Below are 25,696 nucleotides of genomic sequence, written 5' to 3' on the forward strand. Positions count from 1 at the left end.
CTTGTACAGTCGCGAATCTTGGGAGGGTATTCGGTGGCGGCTGGATGATGACGTGTACAGCGTACCGGGGGTTACTTAGGGGTTTTTCGAAGTACCGCTCTTAAAAAAACATACCCTCCGGAATAAACATACCCCCCGGACAAATCGTCAATAAAGGGTTAATGCCCCGGCCCGAGGTGTATATGGTGAGATAATCCCTGGTCAGGTGCGATAACCACCGAATAAACCACCGAGTGAGCGTAGCGAACGATGTGGTTTATGAGGTGGTTATCGCACCGGACCAGGGATTATCGCACGAGTATACACCGAGGATAAGGCGGGGCATTAACGTTATTATCATATAGCCTACACAAACTGACCCATTTAAGCAACAAATTCCTTTATAATACATACATCCTTTATTCAAGACTTCCAATTGACATAATGACAAATTCCCTTCTGCTGGGACAAGTGTGTTGCTATTCAATCCTAAGTTATAGTTGTACATATTCAATAAATTTGAAGGAATGTGAACAGTAATAATGTTTGGATTAACTCTAACATGGACTGCACACTGTACAAAGTATTCCTTTCTGCTGACTCATGACGCCGTAACACGTAGATTCAGGCCAGGCAGGTGGGTATCGCTCCCCTGATTGGTCAGAATGAATCGACACCGGCACCGGGGCCTTCTGATTGGTCCGCGGCGCCTGGCTATATGATGATATCTAATAAACGTACCCCCCGGAATAAACATACCCCCCGGAAAATTACAAAATTGACATGTATTTAACTGTGACCATACTACTTCTGTCCAAAGAAAAGGAGATGATAAGCAGGTAGGTCTTTTTATTCATTTATGCCTAAGAGCCACATCAGTTAGTTTTATGAATGATGAGCTTAAGAACTATAACGTTAGATATCATGATATTTTCTCAATTTTTTAATAAAAGGTAAGTTGAAATTCCTGCCTTAGGGGTCATCTGAGTATAGGGGCCACGTAACTGGCCATGCGGTCAGTTTTCGTCGGTCCCTTGGATTTTTCCCGTTGACCTAAGCATTAAGAAATAGTCTATAGCGGTCACCTGTCGAATGCGGTCGCGGCCAGACGATTTTCAGTCCGGCCGCTATGCCAACACTGCCGTCACGGGCGCGTGGCCGGCCGCGTTACGCTGCGCTAAATAGTAAATTATCCACGAGGGGATCACTTTTAATTCTGTACTACATCGGCAAAATGTCGGTTCAACTCGGACTCTTTGTGAAGGAGACATTGAATAAAGGAAACATTATACAAATTTGTGATTTTATGCGAAGTGTTGTTGAATTCACGTGGCGCTTTTTTCTCGTCTCAGACTCTCTGCACTTCTACCCTTCTCTACATCATCATTTCTGTGCAGACTGGAAGGCTATATGGGCAGATTTTACAAATAGGCCGTCCGTTCATGTATCTGATGTTTTAGGTTCTTGAAATGCATGTACGCTGTCCCAATTTTCGTATTCCGCGGGCCAAAAATGGAAATCTCCGTCTTTGCGTTTTTCTCAAACATGGCGTCGCAGCAGCAGGTAAACAAGGTCACTAGGGGGTCAGTGGACGACTCCACTTTTACCAAGGTAAAATATCGTAACAAGATTTCTGATGTGTAGCATAGAATACAGTGATTACGGTATAAAAATGATTAAAATCTATTAAATTAACTTCAGTTATGTGAAAACTAGACTAAGGTTGATTTTTGTCAAAGAAATAAGCCTACGTAGAGAAAGTTTTATTTCGACGTGACCATCTCGGCATAATGGCACATGCATCTACAAAGGAAAGTTGTGGCGGTTTCATGCTTAGTTAGAAATGATTATGAACTTGCTGTTTTTACCGACCAATTCCTGTCGTTTGGGAGAATTTGCGGCGTCAAAACTCATATCACAAGGGAAACGAAGTTATAGTTGTTATTTTTACGTCCAGCATTTATTATGGAACCACAAGACCGGCGGGAAATTCCTCGTGCAAGGTGCTGGTTCACGATGTAAACAGAGACTATAAACTACCACTAAATTAAAACTAAAAGTTATTTATGTAAAAATTGTATTTCAAAACGTCAGTGTGGTGTCTTATTTTCCCCCAAGAACAACATTTACTTCGTAGCGTCATAGCGAGATCGACCGAAATCACCGAAAGAGTACCGCGTACGCGCTCATGGAAATCCGCGCCGTTTCGCCCGAAAAATAGGGAATTTTGAGTAAAAATACCGCGGAAATATGGGCAGAAATCCCCAAAATTTCAATTCTTTGAGGGTCCTGGCTAAGCAAAGCCCCAATTTTCAGAAAAAAATAAACGTACCGTCCAAAATAAGAACGTACCGGGTGGATTGTGAGGCTGAAAAAAATAAACGTCCCGGTATGTTTATTAGGGACATGATAGTAAGGCCAGGTCGATTTGATTATATGGATGTCATCCAAAAAACGCCAAAACTGATGCGAGCGCGCGAATAAAAAATGATTGCATTCAGTATGAATCTAAGTGACCAGGAAGGTTGAACATAGGATTCAACCTTACCTTACCTAGTCCCATCCTCATATTATAATATACAACAATTAGGAGTAAGGACCGTTTTTTCTCCTTGGGCCAGTTAGAAAAAAACACACAAAAAAACACCTTAAAAAATCAATGGGATGGGTTTCGTCTATAAGAAAATGGCGTTTGGAGTTTACGGCCAAGAAAATAACAACAGCAAAGTCGAGTGGAGTTTATGGTCCGATTTGTACAATATTTTACAGTCAAAGGTACAGAGGCAGTTAGCCTTGATTACATGAAGATAGAATTTTAAAACACAATATTGTGCACAATTGGCCATTGTTTTTTTTCTAACTTTATACATACAGTGTGCTTTATTTATGTACCAAACAAAGACATGCATACAAGAAAAACATGTATACTGCCGTTGTGCTGGCAATAATCATGTGGCATTTAAAAGAATACAGTAGTTCTCATTTTCTGGTGTGTAAATACAATTTGTTATAGCATGCACATGTGGCTATACTTTTTTCCATGCTGTGAAAGTATTTAATGAAGGTAATAAACTTATTGATAGACAGTGTTGATACCTCACGATTTCTATAGATGAAATTTTTTTGCCAACAATGTAACATTAGACGTTAACGTGACAGGACTTTCACTCTCTAAATCCCCCAGTATTACATTCAATGGTTATTGATATTCAAATAGTGTCCTGTTGCAATATTATACCAAGTTTGAACGTTTTTCCAGAATGATGGACGATATACGACAATTCCAAAATAAATGTTTAGTTGTTTCTTCGTCTTCAGCACAGAAATAGTATTTTGAATTATATTTAATTCCCCAAATGTGCAACATTCTGTTTGTAGCAAGGAACTTGTGTAATAATTTGAATTGGAATATCCTTCTGTATGCCAATTGGAATATTTGTCTCCATGGAAGAGCGATGTTGAAGTCGTCTTCTCAGTAGGAGATTATGTGTTCTGGATTTATCTTTACACACTTGCAGGTGGTTGAATTCCTTTTTTGGTGGAACACCATGTATAATGTATAAACCAACCCAATGTATCTATATTCAGAGCACAGTTTACCATCATTAAATGATATGGGTTTCCACTTATATGAAGCAAGTCCGCTACAAATAAGATGCCTTTGTCAACAAAGTTTGTCCATAGAAAAGGTTTTCCTTCAATTTTAAAGTTTAGATTAAACCATAACAATTGTTGCTGATGAGACCTAGAGTCGGGATCAGGAGGAATAAATTGGAACCATGCCAACAGCGCATCTTTGAAAAATATATTGATACGTCGACTAGGTTCGACATCCAGGTAGTAAGATATGCCAAAAAGCAGATACTCAAGCAACTGGATATGATTTTCAAAAATCATATCCAGTTACTTGAGTATCTGCTTTTTGGCATAAAATCTACCGATGTTTGGTATAAAATATACTGATGTTGGGAAAATATACTGATGTTGGGAAATTTTGCTTGTCAAATGGTTTTCTAGGGGTTCTAGTATAAAATTCAAGTGATAAAAGTAACGCAAACTTTGTAATCTTGACGCCATGACGTATGAAAGAACGTCAAAGTCCATGCAACACTGAAAATGTAGCTGCTCAGATCGCCGACATTGGGGGTGAGTAATGTAGTTTTAATGCCTTCTGGATACGTAAATAAAGTAAATTTTGGCAGATAAGTGGCTTTCTACGTTCTGTCCAGGAGTTCTAAGGTGAAATTCAAGTGACAAAGGTAACGCACACTTCGTGATCGTGACGCCATGACGCCATGTACGAAAGAAGGTCAAAATCCATTCAACACTCGAAAAAGTAGCTTTCCAGATCCCCAAAACTCGGGGTGAGTCCCATCGATTGCAATTCCGTACCAAGAGAACTTTCCAAGGATACCAAGTTGAACTTGCCGGAAGGTCGTTTAAGGTTCCGGAAACTCCACCGTATATACGCGCGCACATCGTTAGCGGTAAGTCAGGTGAACCTATACTCGAGAATATCTCGGCAACAAAGCACGATCTTTGAAAGCGGTTTGCGGAATACAATTCCGTACCAAGGGATCTTCCCAACGATACCAAGTTGAACTTTCCGGAAGATCGTTTAAGGTTCCGGAAACTCCACCGTATTTACGCGCGTATGTACGTGCGTAAGTGTTCGTAATACCCCCTTCACATTACATACGATCTTCGCACGTACTTCGCGATCGCAGGAAGGTCGGCTGATTTCAAGATCTTAAGATGGTCTTGCGTATTTGTCGCCCCAAAACTGTCCCCTTCACATATAAGCGAGGCTCGTGCGATCGACGGTGAATAAATCTATGATAATGAACCTCCCATGACCTCTTGCACGCGGACAAGGTAACACAAAACGTTCCTCAAAAAAGGCAAGAGATGAATCAATGTTGTTTCTTTTCTTGTCATAATCTTTTTAACCAATTGATGGAATGCGCGGGATAATGGAAATGACGAAATAAAAGAAATTGTGTCACAAAGGCAGCCTTTATACTGCCACAGGGGCCACAATGTCACAATTACCCTCACATTTAAAGAAATGCCATCTATGCAATCTGACGTCAATCGGGCGTACGTCGAACGACTGACGGGCGTTCGCCATCCGACTTGCGGTCGATGATAGATAACTAGGTCTGTGCTCGCCAATCAGCTGGACAATGATTGATTATAGTTGCACTTGGACAGATGTCCACAATACCACACCCCTATAAATACCACGCCCCTACGGATACGTGTTCACAAAGTCAAAGATGGCGCCCAGGAAGAAAGGAAGAAAAGGTGGCCAGACAAAGGTGCCAGAAGAGTGTGCATCCGTACATGAAGAAGTGGTAGAAGAGGATGATGATCTCGAGAAAGAGGAGGACGAACCTGCCGAACCAACCTACAAAGTTGAAGACGCAATAGCTGATTTCTTTGAAGCCAACCCCCTATTCTATGATAAGGTCATCCGGATTTCAAAAACAAACAGAAGAAGAATGCTCTGATGGAAAAGTTTTCCAAGACGTCGGGCCTGGGGATCAAACGTAAGTCTGTCCTATTTCTCCTGGTATCATCTCTGAAGTGGACATATGAAAAGTTCCCTAACTTTGGAAGAAATTTGCTATCATTTGCATCATTGTTCTTTGTCCCTTGCTGCTGTCATTCAAATTCAAATGTATTCTGCTGAAATGGAGCATTCCGGGGAGAGTCATTATTCATAGTGGTTTCCCTTCACATCTAATGTTGAATGTTCTTGACTTTTTCCTATGTGAAGCTGAGGACATCGCCCGCAAGTTCAAGTCTCATCGGACGGAATACGTGAGACTGAAAAGGTTGAAAAAGGGGAAGTCCGGGTCTGGTAAAGTGTTGCTGACGAGCCTTCAGCGCTGGAAACTGGAACGCTACCAGTTTTTGGATCCCTTCTGTGTTTCGAAACTACCAGAGGACCTGGGATCTGTAAGTATTGGCATGTTAGTGCATTGATGAATTGATGCTTGAATGCCTGACTCCTATCCATGTTTGCAGCAATGTATTGAGCAGCATCATGCACTTATGCTTCAGATTTTCAACACTGAAAACTCGGAGGAAGGAATCGAAGAGGAGGCGGAGGAGGATGGGAACGTTGTGGCCGGAACATCGACAGGGGGGACAACTCCCTGTGGCTCCCACGCTATTGGGTCCAAGGGTGTGAAGAGGCCTAATTCTAGTGACAACCCAAACAGCAAGAAGAAAGCGGTCACCACTTCTAGTCTGTCTGACGTCTTGGCAAAGTTCCTGCATGACACTGAGAAGGAGAAGAGCAGGGCACAAAAAGAAGTAAACATTTACTTGGCTTTGTTAAGTTAGACGTTTGCTCACAGTGACAACTCAGAACACTTTATATTGTATACAATTAACATTGCTGTCATGTTTTCGTCTTCCGTGTCAGGTGGAAAACCTCGCCAAGGAGAGTCAACAACCGGTAGATGAAAGGTTTGCATGGAGTCAGTGGCTCACCTCGACTTGCTTTCGTGTCCCACCGGCCCACTTCTACCAGTACCAGAGGGAGACCTTCGAAACGACCATGCGCTGGCTACCTAACGAACCAGCGGCACTGCCGGGGAGACCAATGCCAGGCCCCCCAGTCTTGGCGCCACTACGGCACTACACTCCTCACCAAGGATATACTCCACTGCAGCCGCCGACACAGCACAACACACCCGACTTTGCTCAACTGCATGGAGAAGATCAACAGCATTCTGTAATGGGCTGGATGCCTGCTGTCCCGCAGGCCAGACAGACAGGTGTTCTACATATTGATTCTTTGTGGCTTGCTTATCAGTTAGGGTTTATTGATAATGACATGTAGCTTGAAAACAGTTCCAACGATATTCAAGTGTTCCTTTTTGTCTAATTTCAGAGGACCACCCTGCAGGGACCTAGAGTATTTACCTTGGCTACGATGACTTCGACTCCATCTGTAATGCGGAAACAGTAGGCTGCAGGGAGTGTGACATGTGAAACACCACCCTGGAAGTACCGACGAAAATAACAAGCGGTTTCTTACCAACAGTATGATAAATAGCGGCATGTATTAGCATTGACAATATGTGTTGTATTTCCCTTTTATTTCTCTTTCAAGTTTTATTCCATCAAGCATGATGTGAGAAGAAGTCGTTCTGTTAACAAGCTGTAAACAAGCTGATTACAAACAGTAAGGATTAATGGCGGCAGTCATCAGCATTGTCAATATTTGTTTTATTTTCCTTTTCTTTCCCTTTCAAGTGTTATTCAATAAAGCATGATGTGAGAAGAAGTCTTTCTGTTACTTTTGTTACTTTTTGCCATCTCTATGGTACATCTCTCCTGTACACTTGCCAATATTTGTGAAGAAATTAAAACTTCTTCATATAATGAAATCTTGCTTTATCTCAGTGTCACTTTTCTATCACTAAACACATACAAACCATGAAATAAAAAGTAATCATAAAGCGACACATCTGTTAAAGGGAAGATTTTTTGCCCGTATTTCGGTTGTGAATCATCATTTTTAACTTCTAATTTTTAAGTATTACAAATGAATGACTAAGAAAGGCACACTTTTATCTATACATTGTAACTTAAACAACAATGAAAACTTAGGAAAGTAAGCAAGCCCTTTCTCGTGACAGCTCAATATCATTGACGGAATAGTCAAAAGGGCATGTTAAACAAGTCGGATGGCTTCCTCCTGCCAAGGTACACTTCCTGCTTCGTTGTTTACATAGTGCATAAGGTACTGTCTGAGCATCCGACCCTTCCGCGAGGCTCTTTCGCCGGTTGCACCCTCCTGGTGACAGTCTCTCAAAACACCTGCGTCCCGCCATGACCCGGGCACGACCATGCCCTCCACATCCTGGCCCAGCTCTTCGTTCTGCAGGGCTGGGAATCTGTCACGCATGATGTTATGCATCACCAAGCATGCCTTTGTGATGCACTCTGCGTTCCTTGGCAGAACATTCATGGTCGTCAACAGAACCCTGCAATGAGTGAAATGGAACAGATATTTATAATTTGTATGCTGTTATTGTGTCCCACAAGCACGTCGAATGCAAATTATTGTATGAAGTATGCCTGCTGGTATGGCTTTACGTACCTGAACCTGGATGCAAGAATGCCAAATGCATTCTCGACGACACGCCTTGCCCTAGACAGTCTGTAGTTGAAGATCCTTTGATTGTGTGCTAGGTTTCTCATAGAGAATGGTTTCATCAGCCATTCACGTAGCGGGAAGGCATCATCCCCGATGATATAGTATGGGGTCTCCCTGTCATCATCAGGTAGGTCATCTGGAGGCGGAAGCCCAATGGTTCCCTCTTGTAAGCCCTGTCGTAATGTACTCAGCTGGAATATTGCTGCATCCGAGGTCGAGCCCTCAGCGCCTACATTGGCCCAAAGAAACTTATAGTTGGCGTCTACAAGTGCCATTATCACGATGGAGTGGAAGCCCTTGTAGTTGTAGTAATGGCTTCCACCTTGTGGGGGTTTGCGCATTGCCACATGTTTGCCATCCAATGCCCCACAACAGTGAGGGAAGTTCCATCTAGATGCAAAGTTCTCAGCGACGACTTTCCACTGGTCGGGCGTTGATGGAGTTGCAAATTGTTCTTCCCTGTACTCTTCAACAATGGCAGCACATACTTCCGGCACAAACAAGCTTATGGTGTTGACTGCAATGCGGAAACTATAAGATAGACTATTATATGAATTCCCAGTTGCTAGGAAGCGCAGCGTCACTGCCAGTTTCAGCCCGGGACTTAGTGGGGGGCGGCAATAGAACTTCTTGTTGATTCTTGGCGAGATCCTATCTAAGATTTCTCTGAACATTTCAGCATCTAGTCGCAGGTAATTCCTAAAATCCCCATGGGATTCACGCATCAATTCTTGCATGAGGTTGTCATATTGCCCTTGCAACACCCTCCGTTGCAGCCATGGCTTGACCCAGCAAGTACGGTTGCGTCTTCTTGCCCGAGCCTCGTCTTCCGCCAACAGCGCAGCAACCACAGCCTGCTTGCGACGATGAAGCAGATGAATTCGTAGCCGTAGACTGGCAATACGTGCACGGCGGAGCCGGTCCGGAGGGATGAGTTCCCCTTGCTGCTGCATGCCGCATACTACTACTACTACTATGTACTGCACATATAAATTCAAAAAGCATGTCACAACTGTCTGTCAGGTGCAAAATAAATCAAATTACTAATTGACACGAGCTCGACCCCGGCTCGTAGAACATTCCCCCGACACAAGTAGAATGCTCGTAGGAATCATGTCCGACTTCCCTGACTTAGCAGAAGTCGAGCGAGATGTGAAGGAATGTCGCCAGAGTTTTGTGCGATACTCCTGCGGGGCCGTCTCAATTTTAGCGATCATCGTCTGATTTTTTGAGGTGAAATCGGTGTTCAATCGTTGGATTTACGCAAGACTATCAATGGAATGTCGTACGATACCTACGCGAGGTACGCACGACCTGCAGGGGACTTGGTCACGAGCTCTGCGATATCAGAGATTTCTTTCGACTAGTCGCTTATGTTAAGAACATGTTTGGCTGCACCGCGACCGTCGTAAGACCCCTGGATATTGCCGGCGATCCATAAAAATCGCAAGATGATCGTAAGAACACCGGACGTCTTACTCACGAAAATGTCATGTAGAGCTCGTAAACTAGTCTTCCGATCGAATCGCGCCTATTGTGAAGGGGGTATTAGCGGTAAATTAGGTGAACCTTTACTCGAGAATATCTCGGCAACAAAGCACCATCTTTAAAAGCGGCTTGCGGATTACAATTCCGTACCAAGGGACCTTTCCAACGATACCAAGTTGAACTTGCCGGAAGATCGTTTAAGGTTGCGGAAACTCCGTCGTACATACGATAGAACTTCCAGAATCTTAAATAAAGTGTGCGTTACTTTTATCACTTGAATTTTATAGTAAAACACGTGGCGAGAAGGTAGAAAGCAATTTGAGTGTTAAAAATTACTTCGTTACTTTTCTACAAGGCTCGAAAGCAAATGAAGGTTCTCCTGGGGTACCTGATAAGCGAACCTATCGGTAACAGCAAAGCGCCCCCATAGGTAGAAGGTAGAAAGCAATTTGAGTGTTAAAAATTACTTCGTTACTTTTATACGAGGCTCGATAGTGAAATGAGTTAACCGCTAAGCGAACCCTTCGGTAACCGCAAAGTGACCCCATATGATGGAACTTCCAGAATCTTAAACAAAGTGTGCGTTACTTTTATTACTTGAATTTCATAGTAAAACCTGTGGCGAGAAGGCAGAAAGCAACTTGAGTGTTAAAAATTACTTCGTTACTTTTCTACAAGGCTCGAAAGCAAATGAAGGTTCGCCTGGGGTGACCGCTAAGCAAACCCTTCGGTAACCGCAAATAGCATGCGGTTTTTATCAGTCAATAGCCTACAATGAGACCTGTCTAATGATATAAAGTTTGCCAGGCGGAACTTGCCGCAAAAGTTTTAATCGTGACATTAAGGTATCACCCTACCCCTGAATTACGGCTAAGGCAAGTGGTTAGGTCACGACTAGAGCGCAAACGATCAGGCATATCTCGACATGGACGTATCCGTTTACGTTTACATCAATCAATAGCCTACAATAAGACCTATCTAATGATATAAAATTTGCCCGGCCGGAACTTGCCCAAAAAATTTTAATCGCGACATTAAGGTATCACCCTACCCCCGAATTACGGCTACGGCTAGCGGTTATGTCAAGACTAGAGCGCAAACGATCAGGCATATTTCGACAAGGACGTATCCGATTGAACTGTGGTTTTCATCAATCAATAGCCTACAATGATACCTATCTACCGATATAAAGTTTGCCCGGCCAGATCTGGCCGCAAAAGTTTTGATCGCGACATTAAGGTATCCCCCTACCCCTGAATTACGGCTAAGGTCAGCGGTTAGGTCACGACTAGAGCGCAAACGATCAGGAATATCTCGACAAGGACGTGTCAGATGGAACTGCGGTTTTCATCAATCAATATCCTAAAATGAGACCTATGTAATGATATAAAGTTTGTCTGGACGGAACTTGCCGCAAAAGTTTTAATCGCGACATTAAGGTATCACCCTATCCCTGAATTACGGCTAAGGCTAGCGGTTAGGTCACCACTAGAGCGCAAACGAACAGGAATACCTCGTCAAGGACGTATCCGATTCAACTGATGGAACTTCCAGAGTCTTAAACAAAGTTTGCGTTACTTTTATCACTTGTATTTGATAGTAAAACAGGTGGCAGGAAGGCAGAAACAATTTGAGTGCTAAAAATTACTTCGTTACTTTTCTACAAGGCTCGAAAGTGAATGAAGGTTGCCGCGGGAGGTGTGGCTCTCCCAAAACAGTGGACCTCAATTTAACGTTTGATCCGAGGGACGGCCCTAACCTAGACTAGGTATTCATGTCCACCAGAGTGAAATTGGTAAATTTGTGCAAAGCACCTATCGATAGGGCACAAGATCGGTGACACGGCGGGATTCGAGCCATGAATCTCAAGGTGATGAACCAAATATGTTGCCGATTACTCAACCTAGTAGTTGTAAAACAATCTTTCTTTACCATATGTCACACTGTACTCCTTCAAAACAGAGAGAAGCTGACAACGTCCTCCTAAATCACTTTCTACCAGGCTGTAAATATTGCTTTACAATCACCCTGACGTCTTCCGATTCTTCTGACGGTTTAAGACAAGACTATATATAAGGCAAATACACACACAAACACAAGCACACACACTGTGCGAAAGGGTGTCATTTCCGGACGTTTCTATGTTTGTATACATCCGGATCGGGACAGTTTCTGGATATATCCGGACAATATCCGGACGAAATATGACATGACATGCCAACGTACTGGTCTGCTCGGCACTTTGCACAGCTTGCATAACCGCTTTACGAGTAAAGTTGCCTCGTGATATTGTCCGGATATGGACCATTCCCACACAGCAACGCTGGTATTCAATATCATGAGTGACTTTTTGTCATGATATTGTCCGGATATGGACCTATCCCAAACTGCACCGCTGGGGTGGAGTGTTTTGACTGAACTTTGTTCAAGATATTGTCCGGATATGGACCTATCCCAAACTGCACCGCTGGGGTGGAGTGTTTTGACTGAACTTTGTTCAAGATATTGTCCGGATATAGACCTATCCCAAACTGCACCGCTGGGGTGGAGTGTTTTGAGTGAATGTTGTTCTTGATATTGTCCGGATATGCAAAGAAACAATAATACTTGACTCATAATTGTTACCATCGCAAAGATTGCTTTCTGTGTCATTTGATTGTAAATGTCGATGTCAGTATATTTGCACATGTATATGGAAGCTTAAGCTTCAATTACCAGAAAATTAAAGAGTAAACATACATTGACATCGGGCATACTCGTTGTAGAATAAAAATACATATTCAGAAGCAAAAACGTTAATGACGTGTATTTGACAAGATAGGAAACCTTTTTAAGGATACCCAACAAAACAATCTCAGATTCATGTATGACAAGAAAAGTAATTTGTTAACCATTAAGTTGTCCGAAAACTGATCTCTGGAATGTTTCTGTTTTGAACATCTGTCGTAAATGGAACGGAATATGAATTCGGAAGGAGCGAAAATTTCGGCAAAAAAATGCAGTCTTATTTGTTCAGATGCGCAATAAAACAATCACCGATCAACAATCACAATTCACGTATAGAATACCTTTATCGGTAACGGTCAGAATATGCTAACTCCGAATCTGTCCTAAAACTATTCCATGGAATATCTGTCGCGGATATGTCTCGTAAATGGAAAGAAAAGAAAATAGTATGAATTCGAAAACATGAAACGTCCCTGACACGTATTCGGAAGAACGGGAAATTCTATCCGTCCGGGCATGTGCTGAAACATTTCATGACTCATGATATTCTGAGACATAATGAATTGAAAATGTCATCTGACAATGGCCCAGAAATAATGCACATCATGCTTCGTGCAAACTCCTAATTTGTCCGGGTATTCCTTATCGAAATATATGGACCTTGGATATGTAAAGAATGTAGAACATATCACGTATTCGGAGGCAAGAAACGTCAATGGCGCGTATCTTGAAAAACAGGAAAGTCTTATTTGTCCGGATACATAACAAGACAATTCCTGACTCATGATATTTCCAGATATGGGAAATATTTAACATCGTGCCCGGACACAGTCCGAATATTTAGCATGTCCAAAAATATGTCAACTCCGACTTTGTCCGGAAATCACACCCTTTCGCACACATGTACACACACAAACACATACACACACACACACACACACACATACCCAAACAAACACACACACACACACATACACAAAACGTGCATACGCCCACATACACATACACATAACACTCTGACGCCTTTAACTTAGATTATAGTATCGTTCTATATCCAATTCATAAAACATGTCCAGGTTTATGAGAGGTCATAATAACTTTGATCCCTCGATTTGGAAGATTGGAGGGGGGGTTGCAGGAAGTATCCGAACATTTTGCGGTTTTCATCTTTCAATTCCTTACTAAGGGACCTTTCCAACCATACCAAGTTTGCCGGGCCGGAACTTGAACCCTAAGTTTTAATCGCGACATTAAGTCATCAACCTACCGGTTGCCGTGACAAGCGGTGTCTCAAAAAAGTGCTAGCGGTTGTGCCTAAACAGGGCCAGTATGATCAAAAATATCTCGAGAAGGAAGTATCCAACAAATTTTGCGGTTTTCATCTTTCAATTCCTTACTAAGGGACCTTTCCAACCATACCAAGTTTGCCGGCCCGGAACTTGAACCCTAAGTTTTAATCGCGACATTAACCCTATTCAGACGGGAGGGGGGTGGGCTTTTGAGGCCTATGCCAACTTTGATGTCGTATAACGCCAAAACTAGGCTTACGCTAGAGCCACCAAATTTGATGAGTTTTCCTAAAATATCGTTGGCAACAATTTTACGAAGTTTGACAAATTTTCTATTTTTTCGTGTCACCATGGCAACCGTTTGTTGACAGGCAGTTTTGCCAAAAATCACTAATTTTGCTTATAACAATGTATTTTTCACATTTATTTCCCATATTTCTGCTATTTTGTTACATAAATAAAATCTTATATTATTTAGCATATCTTTCATAATTATATATGTATAAATTATGCTATTTTGATGACGACATCAGCCCAAAATCCAAGATGGCGGACCGTATGGCCAGATCAAGAATAACAAGGTAATTATCCCTTAAAATTTGTAACTACCTGGTATTTTTTCATCAAAAACCATCTAAATGAATGTATTTAGTCTATTTCCATTGCCTTTTGTGATTCCAACCATACCAAGTTTGCCGGGCCAGAATTTGAACCCTAAGTTTTAATCGCAACATTAAGTCATTAACTTACCCGTTGCCGTGACAAGCGGTTGCGCCTAAACAGGGCTGGTATGATCAAGACTTTCTCGAGAAGGAAATATCGCAACATTTTGCGCTTTTCATCTTTCAATTAATTACTTAAACACCTTTCTAACCATACCAAGTATTCCTGGCTGGAACTCGAACCCTATGTTTTAATCGCGTCATGACGTTATCAACCTACCCGTTGCCGTGAAAAGCGGTGTCTCAAAAAAGTGCTAGCGGTTGCGCCTAGACAGCGCCGGTATAATCAAGAATATCTCGAGAAGGAAGTATTTGAACATTTTGCGGTATTCATCTTTCAATTCCTTACAAAGGGACCTTTCCAACCATACCAAGTTTTCCGGGCCGGAACTCGAACCCTAAGTTTTAATCGCGTCATTACTTCATAAACCTACAGGTTGCTGTGAAAAGCGGTGTCTCAAAAAAGTGCTAGCGGTTGCGCCTAGACAGGGCCGGTATGATCAAGAATATCTCGAGAAGGTAGTATCAGAACATTTTGCGGTTTTCATCTTTCAATTCCTTACTATGGAACCTTTCCAACCATACCAAGTTTTCCGGGCCGGAACTCGAACCCTAAGTTTTAATCGCGTCATTACTTCATAAACCTACAGGTTGCCGTGAAAAGCGGTGCTCTCAAAAAAGTGCTAGCGGTTGCGCCTAGACAGGGCCGGTATGATCAAGAATATCTCGAGAATGAAGTATCCAACAAATTTTGCGGTTTTCATCTTTCAATTCCTTACTAAGGGACCTTTCCAACCATACCAAGTTTGCCGCGACGGAACTCGAACCCTAAGTTTTAATCGCGATATTAAGTCATAAACCTACCCGTTGCCGTGACAAGCGGTGTCTCAAAATAGGGCTGGCGGTTGCGCCTAAACAGGGCCGGTATGATCAAGAATATCTCGAGAAGGTAGTATCGGAACATTTTGCGATTTTCATCTTTCAATTCCTTACTAAGGGACCTTTCCAACCATACCAAGTTTGCCGGGCCGGAACTTGAACCCTAAGTTTTAATCGCGATATTAAGTCATCAACCTACCCGTTGCCGTGACAAGCGCTGTTCAAAACAAGTGCTAGCGGTTGCGCCGAAACCCGGCCGGTATGATCAAGAATTTCTCGAGAAGGAAGTATCCAACAAATTTTGCGGTTTTCGTCCTATAATTCCTTACCAAGGGACCTTTCCAACCATACCAAGTTTGCCGGGCCGGGACTCGAACCCAAAGTTTTAATCGCGGCATTAACTCATCAACCTTCCCGTTGCCGTGACAAGCGGTGTCTCAAAATAGGGCTAGCGGTTGCGCCTAAACCGGGCCGGTATGATCAAGAATATCTCGAGAAGGTAGTATTGGAACATTTTGCGGTTTTCATCTTTCAATTCCTTACTAAGGGACCTTTCCAACCATACCAAGTTTGCCCGGCCGGAACTCGAAGCTTAAGTTTTAATCGCGTTATTACGTCATCAACCTACCCGTTGCCGTGACAAGCGGTGTCTCAAAATAGGGCCAGCGGTTGCGCCTAAACCGGGCCGGTATGATCAAGAACATCTCGAGAAGGAAGTATCCGAACATTTTGCGGTTTTCGTCTTTCAATTCCTCATGAATGGACCTTTCCAACCATACCAAGTTTTCCGGGCCAGAACTCGAACCCTAAGTTTTAATCGCGTCATTACGTCATCAACCTACCCGTTGCCGTGAAAAGCGGTGTTTTAAAAAAGGTGCTAGCGGTTGCGCCTAAATCGGGCCGGAATGATCAAGAATATCTCGAGAAGGAAGTATCCGAACATTTTGCGGTTTTCATCTTTCAATTCCTTACAAATGGACCTTTCCAACCATACCAAGTTTACCGGGGCGGCATTTGAACCCTAAGTTTTAATCGCGACATTAGGTCATCAACCTACCCGTTGCCGTGACAAGCGCTGTTCAAAACAAGTGCTAGCGGTTGCGCCGAAACCCGGCCGGTATGATCAAGAATTTCTCGAGAAGGAAGTATCGGAACATTTTGGGGTTTTCATCTTTCAATTCCTTACGAATGGACCTTTCCAACCATACCAAGTTTGCTGGGCCGGAACTTGAACCCTAAGTTTTAATCGCGACATTAGGTCATCAACCTACCCGTTGCCGTGACAAGCGGTGTCTCAAAAAAAGTGCTAGCGGTTGCGCCAAAACATGGCCAATATGATCAAGAATATCTCGAGAAGGAAGTATCGGAACATTTTGCGGTTTTCATCTTTCAATTCCTTGCGAAGGGACCTTTCCAACCATATCAAGTTTGCCGGGCCGGAACTCGAACCCTAAGTTTTAATCACGTCATTACGTCATAAACCTACAGGTTGCCGTGAAAAGCGGTGTCTCAAAAAAGTGCCAACGGTTGCCTGGCCGGAAACATATCAAGTTTGCCTGGCCGGAATTTGAACCCTAAGTTTTAATAGCGACAACCTACCCGTTGCCGTGAAAAGCGGTGTCTCAAAAAAGTGCTAGCGGTTGCGCCTAGACAGGGCTGGTATGTTCAAGAATATCTCGAGAAGGAAGTATCGAAACATATTGCGGTTTTCATCTTTCAATTCCTTACTAAGGGACCTTTCCAACCATACCAAGTTTGCCGGGCCAGAATTTGAACCCTAAGTTTTAATCGCAACATTAAGTCATTAACTTACCCGTTGCCGTGACAAGCGGTTGCGCCTAAACAGGGCTGGTATGATCAAGACTTTCTCGAGAAGGAAATATCGCAACATTTTGCGCTTTTCATCTTTCAATTACTTACTTAAACACCTTTCTAACCATACCAAGTATTCCTGGCTGGAACTCGAACCCTATGTTTTAATCGCGTCATGACGTTATCAACCTACCCGTTGCCGTGAAAAGCGGTGTCTCAAAAAAGTGCTAGCGGTTGCGCCTAGACAGGGCCGGTATAATCAAGAATATCTCGAGAAGGAAATATTTGAAAATTTTGCGGTTTTCATCTTTCAATTCCTTACAAAGGGACCTTTCCAACCATACCAAGTTTTCCGGGCCGGAACTCGAACCCTAAGTTTTAATCGCGTCATTACTTCATAAACCTACAGGTTGCCGTGAAAAGCGGTGTCTCAAAAAAGTGCTAGCGGTTGCGCCTAGACAGGACCGGTATGATCAAGAATATCTCGAGAAGGTAGTATCGGAACATTTTGCGGTTTTCATCTTTCAATTCCTTACTATGGAACCTTTCCAACCATACCAAGTTTTCCGGGCCGGAACTCGAACCCTAAGTTTTAATCGCGTCATTACTTCATAAACCTACAGGTTGCCGTGAAAAGCGGTGTCTCAAAAAAGTGCTAGCGGTTGCGCCTAGACAGGACGGTATGATCAAGAATATCTCGAGAAGGTAGTATCGGAACATTTTGCGGATTTCATCTTTCAATTCCTTACTATGGAACCTTTCCAACCATACCAAGTTTTCCGGGCCGGAACTCGAACCCTAAGTTTTAATCGCGACATTAAGTCATCAACCTACCCGTTGCCGTGACAAGCGGTGTCTCAAAGTGCTAGCGGTTGCGCCCAGACAGGGCCGGTTTGATCAAGAATATCTCGAAAAGGAAGTATAGGAACATTTTGCGGTATTCATCTTTCAATTCCTTACCAGGAGACCTTTCCAACCATACCAAGTTTGCCGGACCGGAATTCAAACCCTAAGTTTTAATTCCAACATTTAGTCATTAACTTACCCGTTGCCGTGACAAGCGGTGTATTAAAAAAAGTGCCAGCGGTTGCGCCTAGACAGGGCTGGTATGATCAAGAATATCTCGGGAAGGAAGTATCGAAACATTTTGCGGTTTTCATCTTTCAAATCGTTACTAAGGAGCCTTTCCATCCATACCAAGTTTGCCGGGCCGGAACCATAACCCTAAGTTCTAATCGCGACATTAAGTCATCAACCTACTCCGTTGCCGTGACAAGCGGTGTCTCAAAATTGGACTAGCGGTTGCGCCTAAACATGGCCAATATGATCAAGAATATCTCGAAAAGGATGTATCGGAACATTTTGCGATTTTCATCTTTCAATTCCTTACTAAGGGACCTTTCCAACCATACCAAGTTTGCCGGGCCGGAACTCGAACCCTAAGTTTTAATCGCGTCATTCAGCGTCATAAACTTACAGGTTGCCGTGAAAAGCGGTGTCTCAGAAAAGTACTAGCGGTTGCGCCTAAACAGGGCCGGTATGATCAAGAATATCTCAAGAAGGTAGTATCGAAACATTTTGCGGTTTTCATCTTTCAATCCCTTTCAACGGGACCTTTCCAACCATACCAAGTTTGCCGGGCCGGAACTTGAACCCTAAGTTTTAATCGCGACATTAAGTCAACAACCTACCCGTTGCCGTGACAAGCAGTGTCTTAAAATAGGGCTAGCGGTTGCGCCTAAACAGGGCCGATATTATCAAGAATATATCGAGAAGGAAGTATCCGAACATTTTGTGGTTTTCATCTTTCAATTCCTTACTAAAGGACCTTTCTAACCATACCAAGTTTGCCGGGCCGAAATTTGAACCCTAAGTTTTACTCGCAACATTAAGTCATCAACCTACCCGTTGCCATGACAAGCGGTGTCTCAAAAAAAAGTGCTAGCGGTTGCGCCTAGACCGGGCCGGTATGATCAAGAATTACTCGAGAAGGAAGCATCGAAACATTATGCGGCTTTTATCTTTCATTTCCTTACTAAGGGACCTTTCCAACCATACCAAGCTTGCCCGGCCGGAACTCGAACCCTAAGTTTAGACATTACGTCATCAACTTACCCATTGCCGTGACAAGCGGTGTCTCAAAATAAGGCTAGCGGTTGCGCCTAAACCGGGCCGGTATGATCAAGAATATCTCGAGAAGGAAGTATCCAACCAATTTTGCGGTTTCCATCTTTCGTAGTACGGGCCATCATGCAACGGTTCTTCACACTTTTACACGAGTGGTAGGTCACCAACAGAAATTCAAGATTGCCGTTGAATTATACTCGTCTTGTGCCGTGTGCACGTGTTATTATTATCTGCAAGAACCGCTGAACGTGACAATGTGTTCGCCCCATGACGAGCTCGCCTGCCCCGAAAAAGAACTGAAAACGTTTGGCCTTGTTGTTTTCGAATGCTTTGTTATCGATGCTTTGTAAATGATGTATTGGACACCTAGATGTCTGAAGTGTGCATACCTCAGAAATTACTATTGTTGCATGTGTAGATCTTTTTAAATTCCATTATTTTTAATCTGGCGGTAGAAGTCTTACTGCCGGTATTATGCCAACGCATGTTATAAAGAAATGGTCGGAAAATTGATTTTTGGTTTTCAGTATTAAGCGCAAATAACTACGTAACATAGCTTTAAAACAATGGGACTCACCTCGAATGTCAGGGGTCGAGGAAAGGTACTTTTTCAGTGTTGAGAGTCTGGATTTTGATGTCCTTACACACGTCATGGTGTCAAGATTAAAAAGTGTGTGTTACTTTTATCACTTGAATTTCTTACTAGAATCCCTGGACTGAATGTAGAAAGCCATTTGACTGCCAAACATTACTTAGTTACTTTTCCACAAACCTTTAAAACAATGGGACTCACCCCAAATGTCAGGGGTCGAAGAAAGCTACTTTTCCAGTGTTGAGAGTCTGGATTTTGACGTTCTTTCATACGTTCTTTCATGGCGTCAAGATTACCAAGTGCGCGCTACTTTTACCACTTGAATTTCATACTAGAACTCCTGGACAGAATGTAGAAAGCAATTTGACTGCTAAAAATTACGTATCATAGTTTTTTTTCCACAAACCTTTAAAACAATCGTGAGGCAAACTGTCTATCAATAACTTTATTACCTTCATCAGGTATTTTCACAGCATGGATAAAAGTATATCCCCGCGCTGCAACAAACTGTATTTACACACCAGAAACTGGGAACCACTGTATTGTTTTTAAATGCCACATGAATATTGCCAGCACAACTGCATTGTACATGTATTACCTGTACGTCTGTCTGAAACCCGGCCGATGGATTTTTCCAGTTTCAGAATGGATCTTTTCTTTTTCAAACAAACCCAATGACAAAAACGGGTTTGTACCGGTATGCTGTACCGATTCAATTGTTGGTATATTATAATGTGTGTGTTTAATCCTATGTTTAACCTTCCTGGCCACTTAGATTCCTACTGTATGCAATCATTTGGCCATTTTTTTTTTCATTCGCGCGCTCGCATCAGTTTTGGCGTTCCTTTGGATGACATCCATATAATCAAATCAACATGGCCTTACGTGTATAGAGTTTTTTTAAGAGCGGTACTTCGAAAAACCCCTAAGTAACCCTCGGTGCGCTGTTCACGTCATCATCCAGCCGCCACCGAATACCCTCCCCAGACGAAATGTACACAAGCGCCGCCATAAAATAGTGCAGTCAAAAATGGAACGTGCAATTGATTTGCGGTTTTATTTGATACTTTTGTTTGCTATTGACTATTGAATAATTTTTTCCGTAATTGTTAACGATGTAAACAGTATGTAAGTGATTCATTCAAAGTTCAACAGCGTTCCAGATGTTCACGCGCACAGATACAAGAGAAGTGTTTTTGTACTATGCGGAATCCACGCAGTGCAGGGCGGCCATAGTGAGGTGAGGGTTGGTAGTGAAAGTTTGTCTTCATATTTTACTTCATTGTGCCTCAGAAATATTTCTTGTCATCTTATAGTATAGCTGTTTCGGTGGTTAGTTAGTACATTGCAATTTGAAACTGAAAAATAATATAGCCGGTGAGGAAAACTGTTTTTGGTGAGGATAATGGCGGCCTTTTGTGGGGGAAATTTCTGGCGTTGAAATCTCAGGGAATTGATGAAGTTTGTCTGAAATCCTCGACGATGCCGGTGTATTTGAAACACACAACCTTTTTTTTTTGTTACCAAGAGGTTGTGGACGATGTTTCAGTGATGTTAATGTGTGTGAAGGTCCGTTTCTGGTACCGACTCCTGTAGCTACAGAACAAAGGCCCGGGGTGGCGTGGTCAGGTCATATGTGTTCTTTTTTCTCAGTGGCTTATGTAAACCGTCTTGATCAGTGAAAGTTCCTGACGTGACATTTTGATTTAAAAGGGTTAAAGTGCTACCCAATTTGTAATGTCCTCAGCTTGATTTTGAGATACACTGTGCGTTAACTTAAACTCTGTATTGTAATGGGAACTACGCTAGTCTAGAATTAGAACGGGTACAGTGCGGGATGTTTGTGCATATATCATGCTCAGTTACAGAGAAAATAAGTATAGTGTTTTAAGCTTAGTCATAGTTTCTAATTGTACAATCTTGTCTGCTGATGTTGTACAATAATATGAACATTTCTGTCCCACAGGTCAACCCAGATGTACAAGATGACATGTATGACTTTTTAAAGCTTATTCGTAGTTTCTAATTGTAATATCTCGACTGCTGATGTTGTACAGTAATGTAAACATTTCTTTTTTCCACAGGTCAACCCAGAGGTACAAGATGCCACATGCGTCTGGTGATCTTTGAAGTGTTCAGCCTCAAGTGTGGAAATCATCTTATACCTACTGCAGGATGCTGAGACAAACAACCAGCCCCTTGATGGGAACAACAGTAGCTGTTACAATGTTATCTTCCATACACACCCAAATATAAACAGGTGACAGAGCAAAACTATTGGCAATGGCCCTGGCATCCAGCTTACTCGGGTTCTGTTAGTCAGGTCTTTAAAGTATTACAGCTGTCCAGTCTCTTGGAAACCCAGACTTCGGGGACTGTGCCTCTGGCTCAGTGGGGGCTGGTTCAGCTAAGTTAGATGAGTTTGCTGGATGTCAAGGCCACAAATAATGTTAAGGTTTCGGGGGTGGCTAAATTGGCATTTTCACTTTCCACTGGTTTCTTATTAATGAATTAAGAAAGAATGAAACTGTAACGAATATTGATAGATCGGCATGAAAGAATTCTAAATCTGATTTTTTGGGGCCATATGGATGACGTCACAGGTATTATTGTCCCTAATATAATTTTTTTCTATGAGAAAAGACAGCACTTTGGTACATACCACTGCAATGAAACTTCGTTTTTCATGTGCATAATGATGAAGGCTACAAACTCACGTTAGCGCCAAACGATATATGCTTATGATATGTATATCTTTCCAACCATACAATGGCGGTACGAACGTCGGCCGTCAGGAGACTTCAACTTCTTTTTGGTAGAAAAACTGCTCTTCTCGGCACGAAACGACCATCAAACACATACCCGGATATCATTGGACACTTCTGGCTTGCTTGGCTTCTTTCCTCGGCGTTTCTTTGCTTTCTGGGCTGACTGGAGATCATCTACCTGCCGTACCACCTTGGCCACTCGTTTCAGAATCTCCTGTTGAAACAGCCGTGGCACAAGACTGCCGCGGCACAAAACGACTGCACTCTCTGAATTAAGTGTCTCCTTTTTTTTATCTTCTAAATTTTGGGTACACCGAATAAGGCTAATCTTATGGGAATTTTTACGTTTTTTTTTTTAATGATAATGAAGTGCTTCTATTCCGCTTAAAGAGTGCATATCGGGCAACCAGCCCGATATGGCTCCAAGGTTGGCGGTGACTAGCTGTGCCACTGTGGTTTCAACATAGTTCCACACAGCCTCCATTTCCTCATCAAGTTTAGCAAGTGAAAGAACTTGAGGAGATGTATTCAAAATGGATTATCACCTGTTGGTCTGGAATGTGCTGGTATGTCCGTGGATTGTAATAGTAGTTCTTGATTGTAATGCTACTGGCCAATCACAATATTACATGAATTTCAGTGAACGATTTGAAGGAAGAACATGTAGCAGCCCGAGTACTCGTCACTCCTATGTCATGCGACTGTTTTCCCCATCGTCGGTGGTCCACGTCCTGTCGTTGACTTGCACAGCGGCTGTGTAATGTCCGCTATTTACTGTCTCTCCATGGTGGATCTAGTCAGTGCGTGTTCAATCGTTAGCCATGTTACTAAGGAGGTGTCAGACAGTTAGACCTAGGTATGTGGCCTTTGGTGTTTTGACTCGGCCATGGCTTGCAACCTGGATGTGCTGTTATTACTATTTGTTAATGGATCGTCATAAGTCTCAGAGTCTCCCCCTGTTATCATATACTGCAGCAGTTTGTATAGGCTGTCTGGTAGCATTGATTTGCACTTTACGAGAGTTATGTCAGAGATATTTATTGGTTGAGTCGGTACATTGTATTACAGTGACGTCACCTACATCAGCATAAATGGCCTTGGCTGCATTATAGATTTGCGTATTCCTGTCCATTTCATGTACTGGTGGTGCACATCTCGTTGGTTGAGTTGTGGTAGATGAATTGTCGAATCTTGAAGGAGAAAGAATTGGAATACCCAACTCAGATGTGGATCGGTCTTACTGCACATGGAACACAATGTTTTAACCACTGGGATGGGCCTATAGCTTTGCTTTAAGTTGTTGGGAGGAGTAGCTACTATCTCCCACATCTCTCAGATACATCTTATACTTGCCCAATAAGATAGACATTGTTTATGCTCTACCAGAGTCAAGGTCGGGTTTGCTTTCATCAATTAAGTCCTAAAAAACCCATCTGGAAGCCATTGCAGCTCTTGATGGATGACACATTCTTCAGATTTGACTTATGGTATACGAGGACTGATACGCCATGTGGTACTTTGCTTCAGTACCAATCGGGTAACCTGCTCGCTGACAGTCGAAAATTGACAATTTCCATCAGCGGTGATGAAATCACGCACCACTAGATTTTCAGCTGCCAAACTGAACATCATCTGTTCCATATCGATGGGATTTTCCGGATCCATTACCGTTACAGATAAAAGTTGCGGACAGTCACTTCTAGATTTCTTGACTGACAATGATTGACATCTTCACTCAGAATCAGAGTCGTCTCCCTCTTTTCTTTCTTTAACCCTACATGAACCTGAGCAATACGTTAACAATGGCAGTTCACTCAGAATCCGAGTTGTCTCCCCCTTTCTAACTTGAAAGACAGGAACTTGGCATAAAGCTTCCTGAATGGCGCACAAAGATCCTTTTTTGTTGACGTTTGGATCACAGGTTAAATGATGCTTTATAAACACCATGGCCAGGGCAACTTATCCTGCAGTAGTTCTTCCTAATGATCAGCTTTGACCAAAGGCTCCATTGTTACTAAGTGCGCACTGCACCCTCAGCTGGAATGCTTGCCCCTTAGTGTAGAAGCCATAGGCAAAATGATGAACCTCTGTGATAATTACATAGATGAATGTCACTCAATCTCACGTTGGAAACTTTTCGCGACAACGCTACGTCATCTCACGGCCACCTCTTAAGGAAATCTGCTGTGGTACGTTGCCTCATCTACCTTAATGAAGTCATTCTTGCCCTTTGTGTCATCAGTGTGTTGTTTGAGAGCTTTAACTCGAAATAGTAGGCTCCCACTCTATTGCATTATAGGTGTTTATGGTCTTTTGCAGTTTCGAGTTGAACTGTTTCACTAGCTTGTAATAGGTGTGGTTTGAGTGCCGGTGTCCGATAATGCTTGTTTGTCCAGACTACAATGAATTGGGAGGACTCCAGTCTTGCAGTTCTTGGCCATGTTGGGCTTTGAGCTATATCATACACTAAAACAATATATACATGCAACACAGTTAAACACATGTATGAAAGGTTAAACACATGTATGAAAGGTATGGTGGACTTACGCTTACACATGTTCTTCAGCTGGCAACTGATGGATTTCCAAGAAAACTGTTATGCTGGAACCAGAAATGTCCTTCCCACAGGCCGCGTTTTCACTAATATTGTGCTTTCAGTCATTCAGAGTCATACAAGTGCATGCTTTCCACTTCTTTGCTGGAAACTGTAGATTTGGAGGCTGAAAAACTTGTCGAAAGCGTATCTTGATTTAACGAGAAGGCTGTTCTTGTGGCAAGGAAGGCCAATCAAAATCAAAAGGGTGCAGTATGTTCAGTTGCTGTGAGGTTTGTTATTTTGATTAACCTTCAGCTGCATCTCATGCAAGTTCTTTCTTGCTGATGAATCATTGAGCTTTCAATGTTCCATCCCCACGTCACTATTCCAGATATCACTATCATCTACGCCTTCACGTAGCTCATGTTGTATCTGGTCAAGTGGAACATCCAATGATAGTTTTGTGTCTACTTTCTTCTTGACAGATCTGGGCATAGGATGATGCTGTATGTCAGAGAAGGACGGCTCTCGACTGTGTGTTGAATATAATGCACTTAACATAATGTTTCATCGCTGCCATAGCCCAGCTCTCTATGGT

At 42.6% G+C, this 25,696-nt stretch overlaps 2 protein-coding genes across 2 annotated transcripts; one reads left to right on the top strand and one right to left on the bottom strand.

Annotated features, from left to right (window-relative positions):
- The first annotated feature begins 5,946 nt into the window (after positions 1–5,946).
- On the top strand, positions 5,947–6,909 carry LOC118418259. The gene is made up of 3 exons (XM_035824105.1): positions 5,947–6,303; positions 6,416–6,770; positions 6,887–6,909. Exons 1-3 carry the CDS (start codon positions 5,986–5,988, stop codon positions 6,907–6,909), a joined length of 696 nt encoding a protein of 231 aa, XP_035679998.1. The 5' UTR covers positions 5,947–5,985.
- Positions 6,910–7,027: 118 nt separating this feature from the next.
- On the bottom strand, positions 7,028–9,111 carry LOC118418260 (protein ALP1-like). The gene is made up of 2 exons (XM_035824106.1): positions 8,102–9,111; positions 7,028–7,985 (listed from the first exon to the last, which is right to left on the bottom strand). Exons 1-2 carry the CDS (start codon positions 9,109–9,111, stop codon positions 7,673–7,675), a joined length of 1,323 nt encoding a protein of 440 aa, XP_035679999.1. The 3' UTR covers positions 7,028–7,672.
- Positions 9,112–25,696: the final 16,585 nt, after the last annotated feature.

The sequence above is a fragment of the Branchiostoma floridae genome, chromosome 6, assembly GCF_000003815.2.
Source record: "Branchiostoma floridae strain S238N-H82 chromosome 6, Bfl_VNyyK, whole genome shotgun sequence".
Classification (NCBI taxonomy): domain Eukaryota; kingdom Metazoa; phylum Chordata; class Leptocardii; order Amphioxiformes; family Branchiostomatidae; genus Branchiostoma; species Branchiostoma floridae.